Raw genomic sequence first — 18,436 nt, forward strand, 5'->3', positions numbered from 1 at the left:
ACAAAACTGGCGTGTCAAGCATCTTTAAAGGAAACACTCCGGCACATCTTAGCTTTATAAATATTCAAATAATAAGGTAGCATGTAATGTAAATAACTACAAACTCAGAAACTGGCATTTCTCTGTGTGGTCTGCTCCTTTTCTATTAGGTGCGTGAGGTGTCCCAATTCAAGGGGGAGAGATTGAAACTGTACCCGGCTGAGGCACAATCTGTCGTGGGGATGCTTGTTCCTCGAGTGAGCGCTGCCGCTTAATGCATAACGTCATGGCTTGTGACTTATTGAATCATAATATATGTGTCACTGTGCATTTCTTTTTGTGTAGAAAATTGGCAATACACAGCTTTATTAATAATAAGAGAGTTTGTTTTTTGTGAGTTAAAGATGGATTGAAGTGAACAGAAACGTGAGAGTGTAGTCTTCGCCCCATTATACACTGCAACAATATACGTTGTACTGCAGAAGGAAAGAATCTGAGAATGTTGAATATAATATAAAAAATATTTATGCATATTTAAAAAAAATTGCATTCACCTGAGAAGCAGTATATAGATATTTGACTTGCTTTTTGTAGAGAATAGATATTGAATATAAGTATATTTTGTCTTTACTGCACTCGCAGAAGTATAACCAAGTGAAAAAATAGACTTATATACAAAATACACATACTGTATATTTAAGAAAAATTCTCTTAAAGCAAGTCTAAATATCATATATGTTGCGTCTCAATTAAATGTATCTTGTTTTAAGGATTTTTATACTATTTTAAATAAAAAAACAAGACAAAAACAAGGTTTTTTTTTCCTGAATACATTTTCTCACCTTTAATTCAGTGTATGTCATTTAGAGGTTTTTTTAAAAGATGATTTTGTCCTCTTTGTTGTTAGCAAGCATGTTTAATACAACCATTTAAGTTTGGGAATTGTCAGTTAAGAGCTAATGATTAATCGTTGAAATTGCCCGAAATAATCATTAGATTAGTCGATTATCAAAATAATCATTAGTTGCAGCCCTAATGGATGAATGAATGGATGAATGAATTTACATTTACATTTATGCATTTGGCAGACGCTTTTATCCAAAGCGACTTACAGTGCAGTTATTACAGGGACAATCCCCCCGGAGCAACCTGGAGTTAAGTGCCTTGCTCAAGGACACAATGATGGTGGCTGTGGGGCTCGAACCAGCATCCTTCTGATTACCAGATTACCAGTTATGTGCTTAGACCACTACGGCACCACCACTCCATAATGAATGGATGGATGAATAGATTAGTAGGAAGTTAACTATAGCATGGTAAACTTCTGTAGCTGTGAATTGGCGACCTCAGCAAATATCTTTTTTATATATATATTATCTACACCACTATTACATTTCCATGACTTTCCAAAAAAAATAAAAATAAAAAATAGACAACAGTGGATTACAGCAGTAAGAAGAGAGAAAGGTGCCACATTTAATGTGACTCCAAGGGCTGAACGATTTTGACTTTTTGTGATTTATAAAAGAAAAGAAAAGAAATTGCCATTGCGATTTGAACTGTGATATGATAAACATAAAACAAAACAAATTTAAACCATTGTTTGCCCAGGTTTTACTGCAGACTGCAAATAGTGTTCTAGAAAGGGTGTTCAAACTTGAGTTCTCTAAAATGAACCAAACTAAATAAATAACAGTGAAACAGAGGGGGGGAAAACTTTGCATCTGCTTTTAAAACATAATAATTATGAAACATGTCTGGGTCAGAATGTAACATCTGTGTTCTGAACAGTGTTGGAAAGTTACTTAAAAATATTAATCCACTACAATTTGTGAAAGGGTCACTTCACTTTTCATCAGAAATTTTTTGAAACCCAGTCAACTTGAATATTATATTGTTGAATATTATTATTCTGTCATTTCAGAATAATAAACTGAAGGGGCAGAAGTTTCTGTTGTTTGAAGTTGAGTTGACAACATCCTTTTAATGCAGTGAAATGTTTTCATATACCTTGCTTTCAACAAAAGCCTACTCTCATGGAGTTATTTTAAATGTGTATAGTACATTGTAGCGGCCCAACAGACATATGTGAAATACCATAAATGTGCAATTGAAGTAAACCTGGGGTGCTTTAAATAATGCGCTCAGCACACGTTAGCACACCAAACCAAACTCGGAGCACATCTGTCACTCAGGGCACCAGATATATGAGCACAGAACCACACTGAAACCACAGGTAGAATACAGTGATCCCATTTACTTGCATTTAAAAAAGCATTACACACTACAGACAAAACAGCCATGCACATAGGTGCAGCATAGCGGGCAGCGTGTTGACTTGAGACTATTTATTTAAATAAATCACAGCCCTTGCGGGTTGAAAATCGCACTGGGTCGTATTGCGAATTCGATTTTATTTTGGTTAATCGTTCAGTCCCAGTGACGCCCTTAGATATATTAGAAACTTCATCGCAGCAGTGGTAACTATTTTTAACTAACGCTAGGCAAATAAAACACAAGGTAAAATGTTATAAATTTACACTAAATTAAAAATGTATAAAGTTTTATAGATTCACACTGCTAAATAAGGTGGGCATACGTTGTCACAGTCTGTGAAAAGGGTCCATTTAAAGGCTGATTTCGAAAAAAAAATAAAAAATCAAAGAAATTACTAAGTGCACCTTTTAAAGGTGAAGTATGCAACTTTTTTAATGTCAAAATATGTTCTATTATCCCAGTTGATTTTTCAGTGACAACTATAAGTAAGCCATTCCTGGGTTTAATTTCAGCAAAATTATAAACAATGAGGGACTATCAAATCATTGACGTTTAGCTGCACGATCAGCTCCACACATCCCTTTCTTGCTCTACCTATAGCATAAGTTTTGGAAGTGACTGCTAGAACTAGCTGTTTGGTATTGGGAATATGAACAACCATGGCACACATGCACACAGGAAAATAAATTTAGCTTGGCTTACAGGTGTTAAATCCAAAATTTGAAGACTTGCTAAAGGACAGAAAACAGAGTAAATGTAAAGTGAACGTTGGCATTGCATTTACAAGGTGGAGGACACAAACACACACACCACCAATGATGAGATCGCTCTGGCAATTGGGAGCACCAATAACGAGATCGCCATGCAAGTCGCTAATACACCACCGCCTCACCCCCGTAAACAACAGCAATCTCACCTAGGGCACCATAATAGTCAGAAATGGAACTGTCATTGTGCTTAATAGTTACCAAAAGAACCATCCTACCTCATGTGCTGGATCCCCCGCACACCCAGCTGCCGTTCAATCTGGCGATGATATTGAACGGCTGAATTCCTCTACCACGTGTTCTGTCTGGTGTGTATATGTTGTAGTGGTCTTGTTCATTATGACGTTAAATGTTTATCAACTTTTAATTAGCATGGCCTATTTGTTCATTGGGAATCTGAGAGTGCAAAAAGGCATGATGAGTCTAAGAGGTGTTGGCAAACATACTCTATTTTTGTAATTCCGTTTGGTGCCACTAGTAGCGCAGAACTTTAAGTAGTGAGGTAAGGAGATAGATAGGTGTTACATCACTATAACAGCTCATTCTAGAAATAGACCAAAACCTCATGAAGCTCAAAAACGACCATGAAACAGAAGTGAATATCTCTGGCGGTCTGATCAAGAATCCAAGGAGGACTTGAAAACCGTCCCTCTTGCAAACAAACCACATCCTGTGATAGCAAGCGGCGAGCATTCTTTTTTCTTTTTTGCAATGGGGGAAAATTTTCCAGCTCACTTCACTACATGAATGAGGATGTGATCTGGAATGGTTGACACCAAAGCTGTTTAAGGCTGCTAGGAAATGGGTCACTTTTCAGAATTAGCCAGATAGTGGTTAAGCAGTGTTTCGACGTGGAACTGAAAATATATTTCTGCTCTCTGATGCTCTGATGTTTTCTGGAGGAATAGCATCCGTGAAATGTTATTCGAAAAAGCAAACCTAGAATGTAAGCAAGCAAATATATTCAGAAGTCATTGGACTAAATACATTGTGTTCTTTGGATCACTATATTATGTTAGAAAGGGATAGCACCTTTTGTAAACAATCTATCCTTGCAATATCTCAAGAAGTGTCAAATCCAGGTCAGTTTTAAATACATTTTTGTGCTAATAAATAAACACATCTGTAAGAGTAAACTGATGTTTTGGCAGATCCTCAAAGCCAGAGTCTTAATAAATCTTGAGTGTCAGACATAGTACACAGAAGTATTTTGTAGTATCCCTCGTGTAAACATTTTCAGTGGCAGATGCATTCGCCTGCTCTGGAGTTTTGATGCAACATTGCCACCACAGGGTGATGGCCACGTTGGGTACTACAACTTGTTATTCAGCCATGTAGGGCAGTGAAGCCCTTGGTAACCTCTGGCAGCAGAACACACTCAGGTTCCTGCACTGTGAAAGAGGCCTTTTGTACACCAGATGACTCTCCAAAGTCCCTTGAGTTGATGCCAGAAAGCCTTGCATTATCAGCTCTTCTATTCTCATTTTATAGAATCATACTGTGAGACAACTTTCTGATATCATTATTTTCTTAGGCTTGTGTCCTGTTTGCTGACCTCATGGTGTAAGCAAGTGTGAAGATGAGTATTAGCAGTGATGAGGTCAACTTCCTGGTGTATAGATACCTGCAGGAGTCAGGTAGGTGCTTCTCACCAAAAAAGGCCTCAAAACAGCTCCTTAAAGGAATTGTTCAACCAAAAATGAGAATTCTGTCATAATTTTCTCACTCTCATGGTGTTCCAAATTTATATGACTTTCATCAGGGGTGCATTAAAGGAAAGATTAGGCAGAATTCTAGGGACTTACAGCCGCTGTAACAATTCACTTTCATTGTAAGGAGAAAGTGAATGGGGACTGAGGCTGTCAGTCCTGAACATTCTGCTTAACATCACACTTTGAAGAAAGAAAGTCATACAGGTTCGGAGCATCATGAGATGAAGTAATGATGACAGAATTCTCATTTTTGGCCGAACTATCCCTTTAAATCTTGTATATGAAAACAGTCACAACTACACAATTATATAACATACCACAGTCCTGTCCATTTCTTCTACAGTCTTAATCTGTGGTTTTTGGGCTGTAACTGTACTCCGCATTATGAGCATTCACACTCAGGGTGTTGTTTATGGGAGCACACATGAAACCCTCTCTGTAGCCGCAAACTAGAGAGAAAGTTTATCCCAGCAAGCATCACACTAAGATGTTTATCTTTCCCTCTGGCAGGGTTTTCCCACTCAGCCTTCACATTCGGCATTGAGAGCCACATCAGCCAGTCCAACATCAATGGCGCCCTAGTGCCCCCTGCTGCACTGATCTCTATTATCCAGAAAGGCCTGCAGTACGTGGAGGCTGAAGTCAGCATCAATGAGGTGAGAGAATGAGACTGATTGCAAGCAACCTGTATTGATCCAGTGCATCGAAAAAGCTTTGATAATTAACAACATTATTATTTACAGTCATTATTATTGGTCTATAACTGTCCTTTATGAAACAAGAAGTGCAGATACTGCAATTGCTTTTAATCCTAACAAAAATCTTGCAGAAAGCATCAGAAATTAGTGCTCTAAATCACTACTAGTGAGTCATGACCTAAAAATAAATGTCAGGTCTGTTATTATAAGGTTGAGGGTGACAGTGGAAAAACAATGATAGATACAACTAACAAAATGCTAGTTACCATATAAATGTTCATAGGTAGAATAGTAAAAAAAAATAGGCTTATCAACTTTGTCACTTGGTAGAAGCTTGCCATAATAGGCAGATGGCAAGATGGGCATTTTGCATGACATGACAACATGACCATGAACCTCATCCTTCACAACCCAGAAAAAAACCAATGCAAGGTAAATGAAAAGACGACCTAGACTGCATTAAGTATGGATTCACTTGCAACTAGGAAAAACATGGCTTGTGCCAACCACAATGTGAACTGGCTACTGAGAGCATGAAACCATCTAAATGAGACATGTTAAAAATTATGCATATTATTTGGCATATGCATTTCAATATTTGCCTTTAGGGACATTTTTGTTTACTTTTGTAAAATACCTTGATGCTCAATGAAAAATCTGGGTTCTGAACAGTGTTTGGTAAGTTACTTAAATAGTAATCCAATACAAATTACTAATTGTTTTCTAAAATTGTAATCCGATTAATTTAATAATTACTTCATTAAAAAGTATTCACATTACTAATAACTTTAAAGTTACTTTATAAAACACTTTTCCTTTCAAATTCAATATAATGTATATATTTCTTCCTTGTTCATTGTCATACATTCAGCATCTCACATTTCTCCTTCACAATGACACGTTACATGGCCATAATACATGTATTGTACCTAAATATTATGTTAGAAATAAGCATAATGCTACAATGTATTTCAAAGTAATTAAATTAATTGAAAGTGAATAAATGTAATCTGATTACAAGCATTTAAAATGTAATGCATTGCACTACTTAAGTAATTTTATTACAGTAACTAATTACTTTGTTATTGGAATACACCTAACACTGGTTCTGAAGCATAGTTAGTTGAAAAACACTGGCCTAAATTATATAATTTATGATTTATAGACATTGTTAACATTAGATGAGAAGTGCATGGCTAATACATTGATTCCTGTCTACAGGACGGTACGCTGTTCGATGGGCGGCCAATTGAGTCTCTATCATTGATCGATGCGGTGATGCCCGATGTCGTACAGACGCGGCAACAGGCATACCGAGACAAACTGGCCCAGCAGCAGGCCGCCGCAGCACCCTCTTCAACCAGCGCCAACATGCAGGGTAACGCCAAAAACGGAGAGAACACAGCAAACGGAGAAGAGAACGGTGCTCACGCCTTACCTAGTGAGTCTAGAATACGTAACTTTTATTTTAATGTCGTACCTAACGAGTCTAGAAGGGTTTGCAACGTTTTTGTTGTTGTTGATAACATTTGTCATCGTCACCTAATAATGTGACATTTAAATGTGTATTTCACGCAACAGTATGTTTAGACTCGGAATGAAGTTCTTTGATTTTTCAATATGATATTGAGGCTTTAAATCAAATGCATGTCTATGTGTGTGTTTGAGTGTTTATTTTATATTTTTTGACTCAGGATTAAGTTTAGGCTCAAGTTTGCACTCTAGATTAAAGGAATATTCCTGGTTCAGTGCAAGGTAAGATCAATTGACAGCATTTGTTGCATAATGTTGATTACCACAAAAATAATTTCAGCTCATCCCTCCTTTTCTTTATAAAAGGAAACAATGGAGGTTACAGTGAAGCACTTACAAAAGTGAATGGGGCCAATTTTTGGAGTGTTTAAAGGCAGAAATGTGAAGCTTCTAATTTTATACAAACACTTACATTAATTCTTCTGTTCAAATTGTGTGTTATTTGACCTTTAAAGTTACTTTTGACAAAAAGGGTTTGTTGACATTACGTGGTAACGATGATGTAAAATTGGCTATAGCAATTTTATCACACTAAAAACATGTTAACATGCATTTAGTTAATATTTTGACTATACTTAGTAATTTATAGAGTCATTTAACATTCAAAAATTGGCCCCTATTCACTTCTCACTGTATCCCAGGTTTCTGCTTTTTCTTTTTTTTTAAAGAAAAGTGGGGCCAAAAATGTCAAAATTATTTTTGTGGTAATCAATATTATACAACAAATGCTGTCGATTTAGCTTAACTTGTACTGAACCCAGAAAATTCCTTTTTAAATGTTTAGTTTTTTTTTTTGCATATCAAGGCTAGTGACTGAAACTGCCATTGCATGCTATTTTGTGTATTTGAAAGTTCATACTCTAGGTTTGGATTTAAGATTAAGTGCCCTTAATTTTCATCATGATATTGAGGCAGCAGCTGAACTGAAAATGGCTTTAAATCAAAAAGCCATAGCATCCAGCCTCTCAATAATGGATATCATGTGCTGTCTGCTTGGTTATGTCCTCATGGCCCTCTGTTTGTTCAGATAACCATGCAGACATGATGGAGGTGGATGTAGATGTGGAGATCCCTCAAAATAAAGCCATGGTGCTGAGAGGTCACGAGTCCGAGGTCTTCATCTGCGCCTGGAACCCCGTCAGTGACCTGCTCGCCTCTGGGTCAGTTGAATACTGGCCACTCACCCCTCTGGCTCTTCTCTTTTGCTCTTCCTTTTTCATGCTGAGTGATGACGACACAAAAGGAAAATAATAGATGGTGTCAAATAGTTTTATTTAATTCTCTCTGTTTGACTTTCTGCAGGTCTGGGGACTCAACAGCACGTATCTGGAATCTTAGTGAGAACAGCAGTAGTAGCTCCACACAGCTCGTTCTGAGGCACTGCATACGGGAAGGCGGCCAAGACGTGCCCAGCAACAAAGACGTCACATCATTAGACTGGAATGTGAGTTCTGCTCCGGCAACACTTATCCTGTTCTACATAATCCATCTCTATGGATTATGCAAGACTGAAATTTCCTTTTTTTCTTGTTTAATTAATGTGTTTTAGAGTGAAGGCACACTGTTAGCCACAGGCTCTTATGATGGCTTTGCAAGAATATGGACTAAAGATGGTAAGTAAACAAGTTGTTTACCTTCTGTAACATGCTTTTCTCACTTTGTCATTTCAACAATCTGATAAGTGTTTTTTTTTTTTTTTTTTTTACAGGTAATCTGGCCAGTACTCTGGGTCAACATAAAGGTCCAATATTTGCATTAAAATGGAACAAAAAAGGAAATTTTATCCTCAGTGCTGGTGTTGATAAGGTGAGGAACTAAAGCTAAGCTATTCAAGTTTGTATTGTTATTAATCCCAGTTAAAGGTGAAGTAATTTTTTCTGTTTAAATACTCTCCTGTCCCACTTTAATGTGCAATGATGACTTGTACATTTGTAGTTAATTTCCGGAAGTGTGTAAACACTAACTATGTGTCAATATCAAAGCCTTGCTCTGTCAAGTTCTGGCCCAACCAGTGGTGTGAGTTTGGGGTAGGGCAATCTTTTGTGCTACGGATATGAATGATGCCCTCAAATCGTGTGGCTTATGAGGAGAGGTGTGTTATTTTTCAAGATTAAGATATTTGCCTGGTGGACGAATAAACAGATGAAAAATCACATAGACTTGCATTGAAAAGAGATCCCACACTTATCTAGGGGCTAGAATATCATCAAGATATTTGGACCAGTAAGCAACCACCCAGAACATCATAGCAACCACCTAGCAATGCCCTGGCAACCACCTAGAACACCCTGGGCAAACAACCCAATTTGTGATGCAGAAATGGAGTGGTGGTGGTGTAGTGGTCTAAAGCACATAACTGGTAATATGGTAATCAGAAGGTCGCTGGTTCGATCCCCACAGCCACCACCATTGTGTCCTTGAGCAAGGCACTTAACTCCAGGTTGCTCCGTTGGGGTTGTCCCTGTAATAAGTGCACTGTAAGTCGCTTTGGATAAAAGCGTCTGCCAAATGCATAAATGTAAATGTAGAAATGGCACACTTCACCTTTAATTGTACTTTTCTGTCACTGTTCTATTTTACAGACAACAATCATTTGGGATGCACACACAGGAGAAGCCAAACAGCAGTTCCCGTTTCATTCAGGTTAACACACATTCCACTTCATACTTTAGACATTACACTGATATTGTGACCAATTCACTATTATGAAATTATGCACTGCATAAGACACTTGAGTAAATCATGTTTTCTTTTTGACTACAGCACCTGCTCTGGACGTGGACTGGCAGAGCAACAACACATTTGCTTCCTGTAGCACTGACATGTGCATCCATGTGTGCAAACTGGGACAGGACCGACCCATTAAGACATTCCAAGGACACACAGTAAGAACTGTCTGCTCATCCCACCTTCCTGCTGTTTCCTACAACTCAAGTCTGCCAAAGAGATGAACTTCTAACCTTATTGTGTTTTTTGTTTTCAGAATGAAGTTAATGCAATCAAATGGGATCCGACTGGCAACCTGCTGGCATCGTGTTCTGATGATATGACTCTGAAGGTAAAAGACATGTGTTATCTGTTAGTGGGTTGCATCCATGCTGGCTACATGGTATACAAGTACAAATCTTTCGTTTTGCAGAACCAAGAGCAGTGTAAGCCCATGACACACATTTTAGGAAATGCAAAATATTGTTGTGGTGGTCTAAACTATTATTTCTTCAAATGTACTAGATCTGGAGTATGAAACAGGACACTTGTGTTCATGATTTGCAAGCTCACAGCAAAGAAATTTACACTATCAAATGGAGCCCCACAGGTCCAGGAACCAACAACCCCAATGCCAATCTAATGCTGGCTAGGTAGAGTACCATCCATGAACACTACGCAATACCCCACCATGTCATAATCAACAAGTGCTTTAGTTGCTTACATAAAGCATTGTTTTATGAATGTCTCATTGCTTATGTGAATGTTGAAAGACAGCTACTATTGACTGTTCACTATTGTGACTGTAATAGACTGATATATCATCCAGGGTGAACAATAAACCAATATTTGGTCATTTTGAGTTCTTTAGCTGATGTCCACTTGCCATATTAACAGAAGTGTTAGCACTCCCCCTTGTGTCAGTTCTGAAATCTACCTACAGCTTTCTCAGTGGATAATTTAAGTAATATAATATGCATGGCATTTTTTCAAATACAAGATAAAGCCATTTCAGTCTTCACTAATTGTATTCTTAAATTTAATAAATGTGCATACTTTTAAATAAATCCACAAGCTACAAAATCTGATCTTGTACTTCTACACCTCTAGTGCTTCCTTTGATTCCACTGTTCGGCTATGGGACGTAGATCGAGGCATCTGCATCCACACACTAACCAAACACCAGGAGCCCGTGTACAGCGTGGCCTTCAGCCCTGACGGACGCCATCTAGCCAGCGGTTCTTTCGACAAGTGTGTCCATATCTGGAACACACAAGTAAGACTGGTCTGCCTTGTCATAGAAGAAATGCTATATTTGGTTGGCTGTTTATACAAAGCCACAGTAAAAAAGCACAGTATCCATCTTTGAAAATTCTTCATTTTTTGGACCAATAGCGCAGCAGTGTTTGTTTGCACATCGTATTAAAGGTGGAGTAAGACATTTTAATCCAGTAAACTTGAATATCTCTTCACGGTACGCTAGCTGTCCGTTCTATGTGTGCGCTGAAATAAAATCTGGTGTTTGTACACAGCCCTGGCTCTGTAAATGGGAAAATAAACAAAGTGGATCGGACTGATCCACACAACACTATTCCAGCCAACCAGCAACGGGGCAGTTGTGGTTATTTGTCTTTTGGTCAGCTAGCCCAGTTGTTAGTGTGTCTGCACATGCGTTGCCTTCGGGGGGTGGGGGGGCTTCTGAAGGAGCACTGAAGTCTTTCTCATGAATCGCTTACTCCACCTTTAAAGAGAGAGTTCGTGCAAAAATGAAAGTTCTCTCATCATTTACTCACCCTCATGCCATCCCAGATGTGAATGATGAAGATTTTTAGAAGAAAATGTCAGCTCTGTTAGCCATACAATGCAAGTTCTAGTACTAGAACTTTGAAGCACCAAAAAGCACATAAAGGCAGCATAAAAATAATCCATAAGGCTCCAGTAGATAAATCCATGTCTTCAGAAGCGATATGAAAGGTGTGAGTGAGTAACAGATCAATATTTAAGTCTTTTTTTACTGTAAATTCTCCTCCCTCCCCATTAGTGACGATATGCACGAAGTGCGAATCTGCAAAAAAATAAGTATTTGGAAGTGAAAGTGGAGATTGATAGTAAAAATAATTATTTGAATATTGATCTGTTTCTCACCTACACTTATTATATCAGTTCAGAAGACATGGATTAAACTTATGGATTACTTTTATGCTGCCTTTATGTGCTTTTGGAGCATCAAAGATATTTTAAAAATTCACTTGCATATAAACAGAGCTGACACATTCTTCTAAAAATCTAATTTGTGTTCAGCGGAAGAAAGTAAGTAATGCACATCTGGGATGGCATGAGAGTGTGTAAACAATAAGAGAATTTTAATTTATGGGTGAACTATTCCTTCACAAGTGGTTCAGCAAGACAACCTCATTGACGCATGTGCATCTCCTTTGACCACCTGTGTTTACATTATTCACTTGCTCTCTTCTTGATATTTCTTGTCTAAAGCCCCCAATAAACCCTTTATGTTGGTGTCATTTCCACAGACTGGTGCTTTAGTCCATAGCTACAGGGGAACAGGGGGCATTTTTGAAGTTTGCTGGAATGCAGCAGGAGACAAAGTAGGAGCAAGTGCATCGGACGGCTCTGTAAGTTTGCAGATTTATATCACTTGAGTGGACATAAATATATTTATATGTTTCAGTGCTCATTGTCTTGATTGCTGAAGTGTTAAGAATCGTATTCTTTTTTTGTAGGTTTGTGTATTAGATCTGCGGAAATAGCACTGCTTGCTGGAAGCCATGGACCGACTATGAATGTGTACATAGCCAAAATGACTGTCCCTGACCCTCAAACTGCTACAGTCCCTAGTGAACCATGGCCAGCAACTACAGACATACAAAAACAAGCACCGTGATGCACCACACCGAGCAGAGAGGATATGATTCCAACCAGAGACATTCAAAATGACTTTTGTAAGTGACACAGGTGAATAAAAAAAACAATAAAACAGAGGAAGAAGAAAGACAGAAGGACTGGTATATTTACCAAATTTGGAAGATATTTTACTATTTGTTCTTCAAAACCAATCTCATCAAAATAAATGAACGAAAGGATTTTAATCTTTGTTCGTAGTTCCGTTTCAATGTGTAGACATATCAACTTTTTCTTTGTTTTCTCCCCCAACCCCTCTCTATCTCACACTTTAGCTCTTTTATTTGAAGTCATATCTGCATGATTCCAGCACTCTTTGTTTTGCTTCATTTTACACAAGTACACTTATTTACAGTCTTTTGAGACTTTGAGCATTGTGTGATTTCAAACAGTGTGGGGACATGAAAAAAAAAATCACGTATCTTTTTCTTGTTCTTCAGTTTTAGTTTTTGATGCTATGGTGGTACTGTTATCTTACTGCAGTCATTTGAGTTTCCACCACCCCCACCCTGTTGTACCCCAAAAGAGAGGTACATTGTACGGAATAAACCAGAAAATGAAGACAAGCGCACACAATCAAATTCATCCGTTCTCTCATACTACTGTATCTAGTTGTTAGATGTTTCCCTTATTAGTTCAAATTAAATGTAAATGCTAAACAGTTCTAAAATCTAGTTCTCAGATCAAGACATGTGGCCTAACTGTGACCCAGGAACATGCATGACATGCATGTAGATGTAGGTTTGCATTATTTCTAAATGAACCATCAGCTGATTGGCTTTTCACACATTTGCATTCTTTATCCTGTTTGACTACAGCGGTGGGTTTCTCTTTTGTTGTATCGGTTATATTTGTGTGCAAATCAAGAATTATACTTTTTTAATATTTGGAATTTTTACTTACAGGTTATTAGAAGTGGTTTTGTTTCTGCTTTTGTAACTAGTTTGCCTTTTGTTATCACCTGTGTCAAAAAACAAAACTCGCTTCTCCGTTAACCAGGAAGGTTTTTCGTATGATCTTGAGAACTTCATTGGAAAGTCTGATGCTTTAAGTGAGTCTGTGTTGTGCGGGACATTCAACAAACATCTAAGTTACATTACTCAAAAAGCCGATGACAAGAATGCTTTCCCGCGCTGTGAAGTTTTCATCAATCTCAAAACTAATTAAAAAAATGTCATTTCTGGATTTTTGGCACACCATGTGATGTAACATCTGGTCATATGATCGTTCTACCATGTAATGAGATGTGCTAATGTTCATTTACCTCACATGCATCAGGACAGCAGTACTAGAAAGGACACCTTTCAAAACCTCCTTGACATTTAAAATGGTCCTCTTTCTGAGTAGTCCTTTGTCCATATTACTGTGCTTTTGGTTTTCTCAGTGTGAAGACATCAATTAAGCTTTTTGATGACTCAAACAATGAGGAAACAGAATTAGTCACATGCTCCAAAAGTGCACAAATGAGGCTTGTTCGCTCTCTCTAAATTTCTTTACTCAAGTTATTTTTAGGACATCATGTGACATTTAACCTTGCGTTTTATACCAGGTGTAGTATTTTGAGATCTGTATACAACTGACTTCTTTTAAGTCGATTCAAAAAATAAATAAATACATCTGAACACTATTTATTGCAGTCTGAATACAGAAGGTATTTCAGTCCTCCTCTGTCCTCTTCTCTGTATTCGGCCCTGTGTCTGCCTGCCCGCAATTATCACTCTTTCCGCACGGTGTCATTTCTAATCATTATTCTTACTTCGTTTGTGTCCCCTGGACTTTTTGTACTCTTTTCAAACTTTTGTAATTCTTATTTCTTTGTAGCTAAAAAAACAAAAGAAGAAAAAAAAAAGGAACTAAATAAGGAAAAAAGAAAAAAAAAAAGAAACCCAAACAATTTATTCTATATCGGTTGGAGGGTGTAAAGCTAAGACCTAAGTTTTGCTCACTCTGAGTCCGATGTGTTCTCGGATGTCCCCGCACTTGCTCTTTGTTTCCCCAGTCTAACGTTTTTGGTTGCAAAATTCCCCCCTTGCATTGCATTGATCTGTTGTCATTTTAATCAGATCTGGAGTTCAAAATAAAGTATATTTTGATATTATTGTTGTTTTTACTGTCTTGATTTGTTTGATTATATAGGGCTCAATAATTATGAGGCTTCAAATAATCTTCAGAGTCATTAAATGCACCATAAAGCAGCAAACACAACCCATTTTATTCCATAAGGTGACATTTCCGAGTGAAACTTTATATTTAAGGAAAAAACTAAAGTAGGATGGGACTTGATTGTACACAATTGATTTGGATTGTGAAAAGTGTGTGTCCTGTACTAGAAAGAATCCAGACCTGGAGGCAAGTGTGCAGTTGATTGTGGAGGACTACTGCACTCCTGAAACGCCACCCTCACCCACTTTTTAGGAGGCTTTTGGACTGGGCTCTGAAGGTCCAGTTTACCCTCGAGAGCCCAATGGTAATGCTTCTTTTTCAAGTCTGACTGTATTTTCTATGTTTGCTGTAAATGGAAGTGGAGCGTAGTTCTAGCAGGAAGACCAGCAGATGCACATCATTACATCATTAGCTGGGTAACTCCTAGCCAATCGCACGTAAGCCAATGCTTTATAAGTCCGCTCACAATCTATCACATTGCTGTTTCAGTGTGCTAACACTGCAACCTCCACCTCCCCACCACTACCAGTTGAGCCCTGTCCCGCAGGGGGGTAGGCTCCTCACCCCTGCCTCCTATCTCCGGCAGGACATGACCGTTCCGGGAACAACTCCCTCGGACTGCCGGACGGGGCCTACGCCAAAGAGAGAGACATCACCTCCCGTTTTACATCTATCAAATAAATGGCATCTCAAACTTCACTCAAGCCTGCGTGTCTTCCCGATAGAACCTCTATTACGTTAACGTAAACTGGCATTAAATGAATGCGAAATGAATGTAGAAAATACAAGTTTTTCTTTGGAATAATGTGTATGTGTGAAACGTGCACAATAAGACCAGGAAAGTGTATATATAAAAAATAATTTGTGTCAATTTTGATTAAATGTTGACTTACAAAAGGAATCTGAAAAAATAACATGTACTAAATCATTTACTAGTTTACGAGTACAAGATAGCTTTAATCTTTTATTTTATTATAATGTCAATAAATACAATTTTAAATGATTTGCAGGTGAATAAATAATCTGTAGTTGAGTGATTTAAATATTTCTACTATAAAGAACATGTAATGTATTCCTTGTCAAAGCTGTCCAGCCTGCTTATTAAAGCACATGATATACTGGACTACAATAATAGCACATGATTTTTCAAGATGTCTCTTATTTAAAAGTAGCAGCACTTCTGGAACCATTCCTATGGTTTGATGGTGCGGCATCAGATTTAATCACTGTATTGTTGATTCAATCAAAATAATGATCGGAATGTTTCTCTAACTCTTGAGGGCATATGTGATTTACTAGATTTAAATGAAAGAGGTTATATGAAACATTCTTGGCATGCATGAAAGAGGGGCCATTTTGCTTGAAGAACATCTACAAATCATGTGTGGAGTGTCAACAGCGAAAAGAAACAATAGTGTGCTCCGCTCAAATTCCACAACTGGTGCAGTACTTTTTTTTTTTAAATTAAGTTTCAGGTCAGGATTGCCTTGGGCTTATCCTATGATCAGTGCCTGATATAGACGTGCTATCCTCTGGAGTTGTGGAGACATCATCTGTGTTTGGGTTGGGTCATTGGCACAGTGTGTGGTGATAACTGTCCGTTCCTGAGGGATCTCAGCAGCAACTGATATCCAGTCAGAAAGGTCTTTTGTGTTTCTCACAGGAGAGAAGAATTGGCATGAAGGATGTGAGACATGTTCTCTGTGATCTCCAGAAAACTCTGGAAAATGTCATAAGCCACGGCAAACAGGAAGTAGATGGGCAGCAGCCAGTGGAGCCTGAATAGTCTCTCACTCGCTGCTAAAGGCACTGTCAGATGTCTGGAAACAGGAAGGAAATTGGCAACTGCCTTAGAATTCAGGAATGAATACTTTAAATTATCATTCTCTGTGTGTGCAGAATACACTTTACAGTAGTAAAAGTAGTCACTTTAGAATGGATTCACCAAAGGAAAGTATTTTTCTTATCTCATTGTCTATTTTTTCTCTCGTTTTAAGCATAAATCTAACCACATTTGACAAGGTTCATGCTTAAAGCTAGAAAAAGATTGATCTATTCTCTGAAAGGAATAGTTACTATATTACACAATTTTGCTGCTTAATTTTATACAACATTTCAAAAAGCAAATAATATTAAATAACTTAAGTTTCAGTTAAAAACTTTTGATGAGTTGATGCATTTCTTCTCCGTAAGCAAATATTTTCAAGAAAACAAAATGCAAGAAAAGCAATGCATCAAACATGATTTGCTCTCTGCACTGCTCTCATACTTTGGTTTGGAACCATTTCATATGTAAGTGAATCAGTGTATTTGAACTAATATTTTAAGTGTTAAACTTTCTTGTTTGCTTTCATTGTTTTGGAGGTGAACGACTGTTTTTGTAATGAATCAGTTGAATTAAATGACTTCTGACTAATTTGTCACCACCTACACCTACTGTATATTGCAGCTCTGTAGGTCCTTACAATGAAAATAAATGTTGTCCAGAACTTTGAAGATCCAAAAAAAAGAAAAAAGCATGTAAATGTTGAATAAAAGTAATCCATTCAACTCCATGGGTTCAATCCATATCTTCATAACAAGCGATCTAAGTGTGGGTGAGAAACAGATCAATATTTAAGTCCTTTTTTACTATCAGTCCCCACTTGCACATGCTTTTGTTTTTGGCTATTCAAATTCTTCGTGCATTTGACTACAGGGCAGGGAGGAGAATTTATAGTGAAAAATATTTATCTGCTTCTCACCCACACCTATAATATAGCTTCTGAAGATATGGATTTAACCACTGGAGTCATATGGATTACTTTTATGCAGCTTTTATGTGTTTTTTTTTTTTTTGGACCTTTAATGTTCTGGCCACAATTCACTTTCATTGTATGAACCTACAGAGCTTAAATGTTCAAAGAAATCTGTGTTTGTGTTAAAACAGAGATGCAAATCAGGGCAAGTTGTCAGTTGCATCAATGTGTTAACTAGTTGTTCAGTTTGGTACTTTACACACAATAAAACAAATTGGTTATCACTACCTGCATTTTGTGAGTGATTTTAGTTGTACAATGCAGTTGTCACTCCTGTAAATTACCGAATTGTGTATAAAAAGGAATTAAGCACTCAGAAGGGGAGTGACAACCGTCTTTACTGTAGTGTGTACTTTTGTGTGCCATTTATGTACAAATGCTCAAATTCACTCACTTGAAGCGTTCCGATCTGGAGGTCCTGAGCATGAGAAAGATGAACAAGCCCACTTCAGTGTTTAAGGAGAAGGAAACCACTTTGTCAAGCATTACAATAAATCCCTGTACAATGAATGATGAAAGGAAAAGTTACCTTAAATCATGTTAATACAAAACTACTAAGAATAGTTGAATATAGGGAATCATTGTTTTCACCCTAATAACTAGTGGCTACTTGTAGGGCTGCACAATTAATCAAAATAACATTGAAATTGCGAAGTGACAATGCGAATATTAAACTGGATATGGATGTGATTTTATTAAATGATGAAGTCTGCGTGTGTTAAAATAGTCAAAGGGAATGAGCAGCGCTCTTTCCAAGCACATAATCCAAGCACAAGCAGTGCTTCGTGATATAGTGTTTAACCAGTCGCACTATACATGCACATCACACAAATTCATGTAATTCCACAATTTTGCCCACTATAATTAACTATACAAATCTAATA

General features: G+C 37.5%; 2 protein-coding genes across 4 annotated transcripts in view; one reads left to right on the forward strand and one right to left on the reverse strand.

The window, feature by feature from the left end:
• tbl1xr1a (TBL1X/Y related 1a) overlaps positions 1–14,689 on the forward strand; it is a 90,811-nt gene extending 76,122 nt beyond the window's left edge. For all 3 annotated transcript variants that reach the window (XM_052101444.1, XM_052101445.1, XM_052101446.1), the window contains 14 exons: positions 4,558–4,660; positions 5,246–5,391; positions 6,655–6,874; positions 7,994–8,126; positions 8,269–8,410; positions 8,516–8,579; positions 8,675–8,772; positions 9,549–9,609; positions 9,730–9,851; positions 9,950–10,024; positions 10,198–10,325; positions 10,783–10,948; positions 12,204–12,305; positions 12,414–14,689. In XM_052101444.1, the coding sequence (XP_051957404.1) occupies positions 4,603–4,660; positions 5,246–5,391; positions 6,655–6,874; positions 7,994–8,126; positions 8,269–8,410; positions 8,516–8,579; positions 8,675–8,772; positions 9,549–9,609; positions 9,730–9,851; positions 9,950–10,024; positions 10,198–10,325; positions 10,783–10,948; positions 12,204–12,305; positions 12,414–12,440 (1,542 nt within the window). In that variant the 5' untranslated portion in view covers positions 4,558–4,602 and the 3' untranslated portion in view covers positions 12,441–14,689. The remainder of the gene's footprint in view (positions 1–4,557; positions 4,661–5,245; positions 5,392–6,654; positions 6,875–7,993; positions 8,127–8,268; positions 8,411–8,515; positions 8,580–8,674; positions 8,773–9,548; positions 9,610–9,729; positions 9,852–9,949; positions 10,025–10,197; positions 10,326–10,782; positions 10,949–12,203; positions 12,306–12,413) is intronic.
• A 1,025-nt stretch (positions 14,690–15,714) lies between these two features.
• si:ch211-51h4.2 (uncharacterized) overlaps positions 15,715–18,436 on the reverse strand; it is a 163,924-nt gene continuing 161,202 nt past the window's right edge. Inside the window, exons 17-18 of the mRNA XM_052101126.1 lie at positions 17,947–18,050; positions 15,715–16,574 (exon numbers count right to left, since the gene is read on the reverse strand). Of these exons, the coding sequence (XP_051957086.1) occupies positions 16,412–16,574; positions 17,947–18,050 (267 nt within the window). The 3' untranslated portion in view covers positions 15,715–16,411. The remainder of the gene's footprint in view (positions 16,575–17,946; positions 18,051–18,436) is intronic.

Source organism: Xyrauchen texanus, chromosome 32 (genome assembly GCF_025860055.1).
Source record: "Xyrauchen texanus isolate HMW12.3.18 chromosome 32, RBS_HiC_50CHRs, whole genome shotgun sequence".
Classification (NCBI taxonomy): domain Eukaryota; kingdom Metazoa; phylum Chordata; class Actinopteri; order Cypriniformes; family Catostomidae; genus Xyrauchen; species Xyrauchen texanus.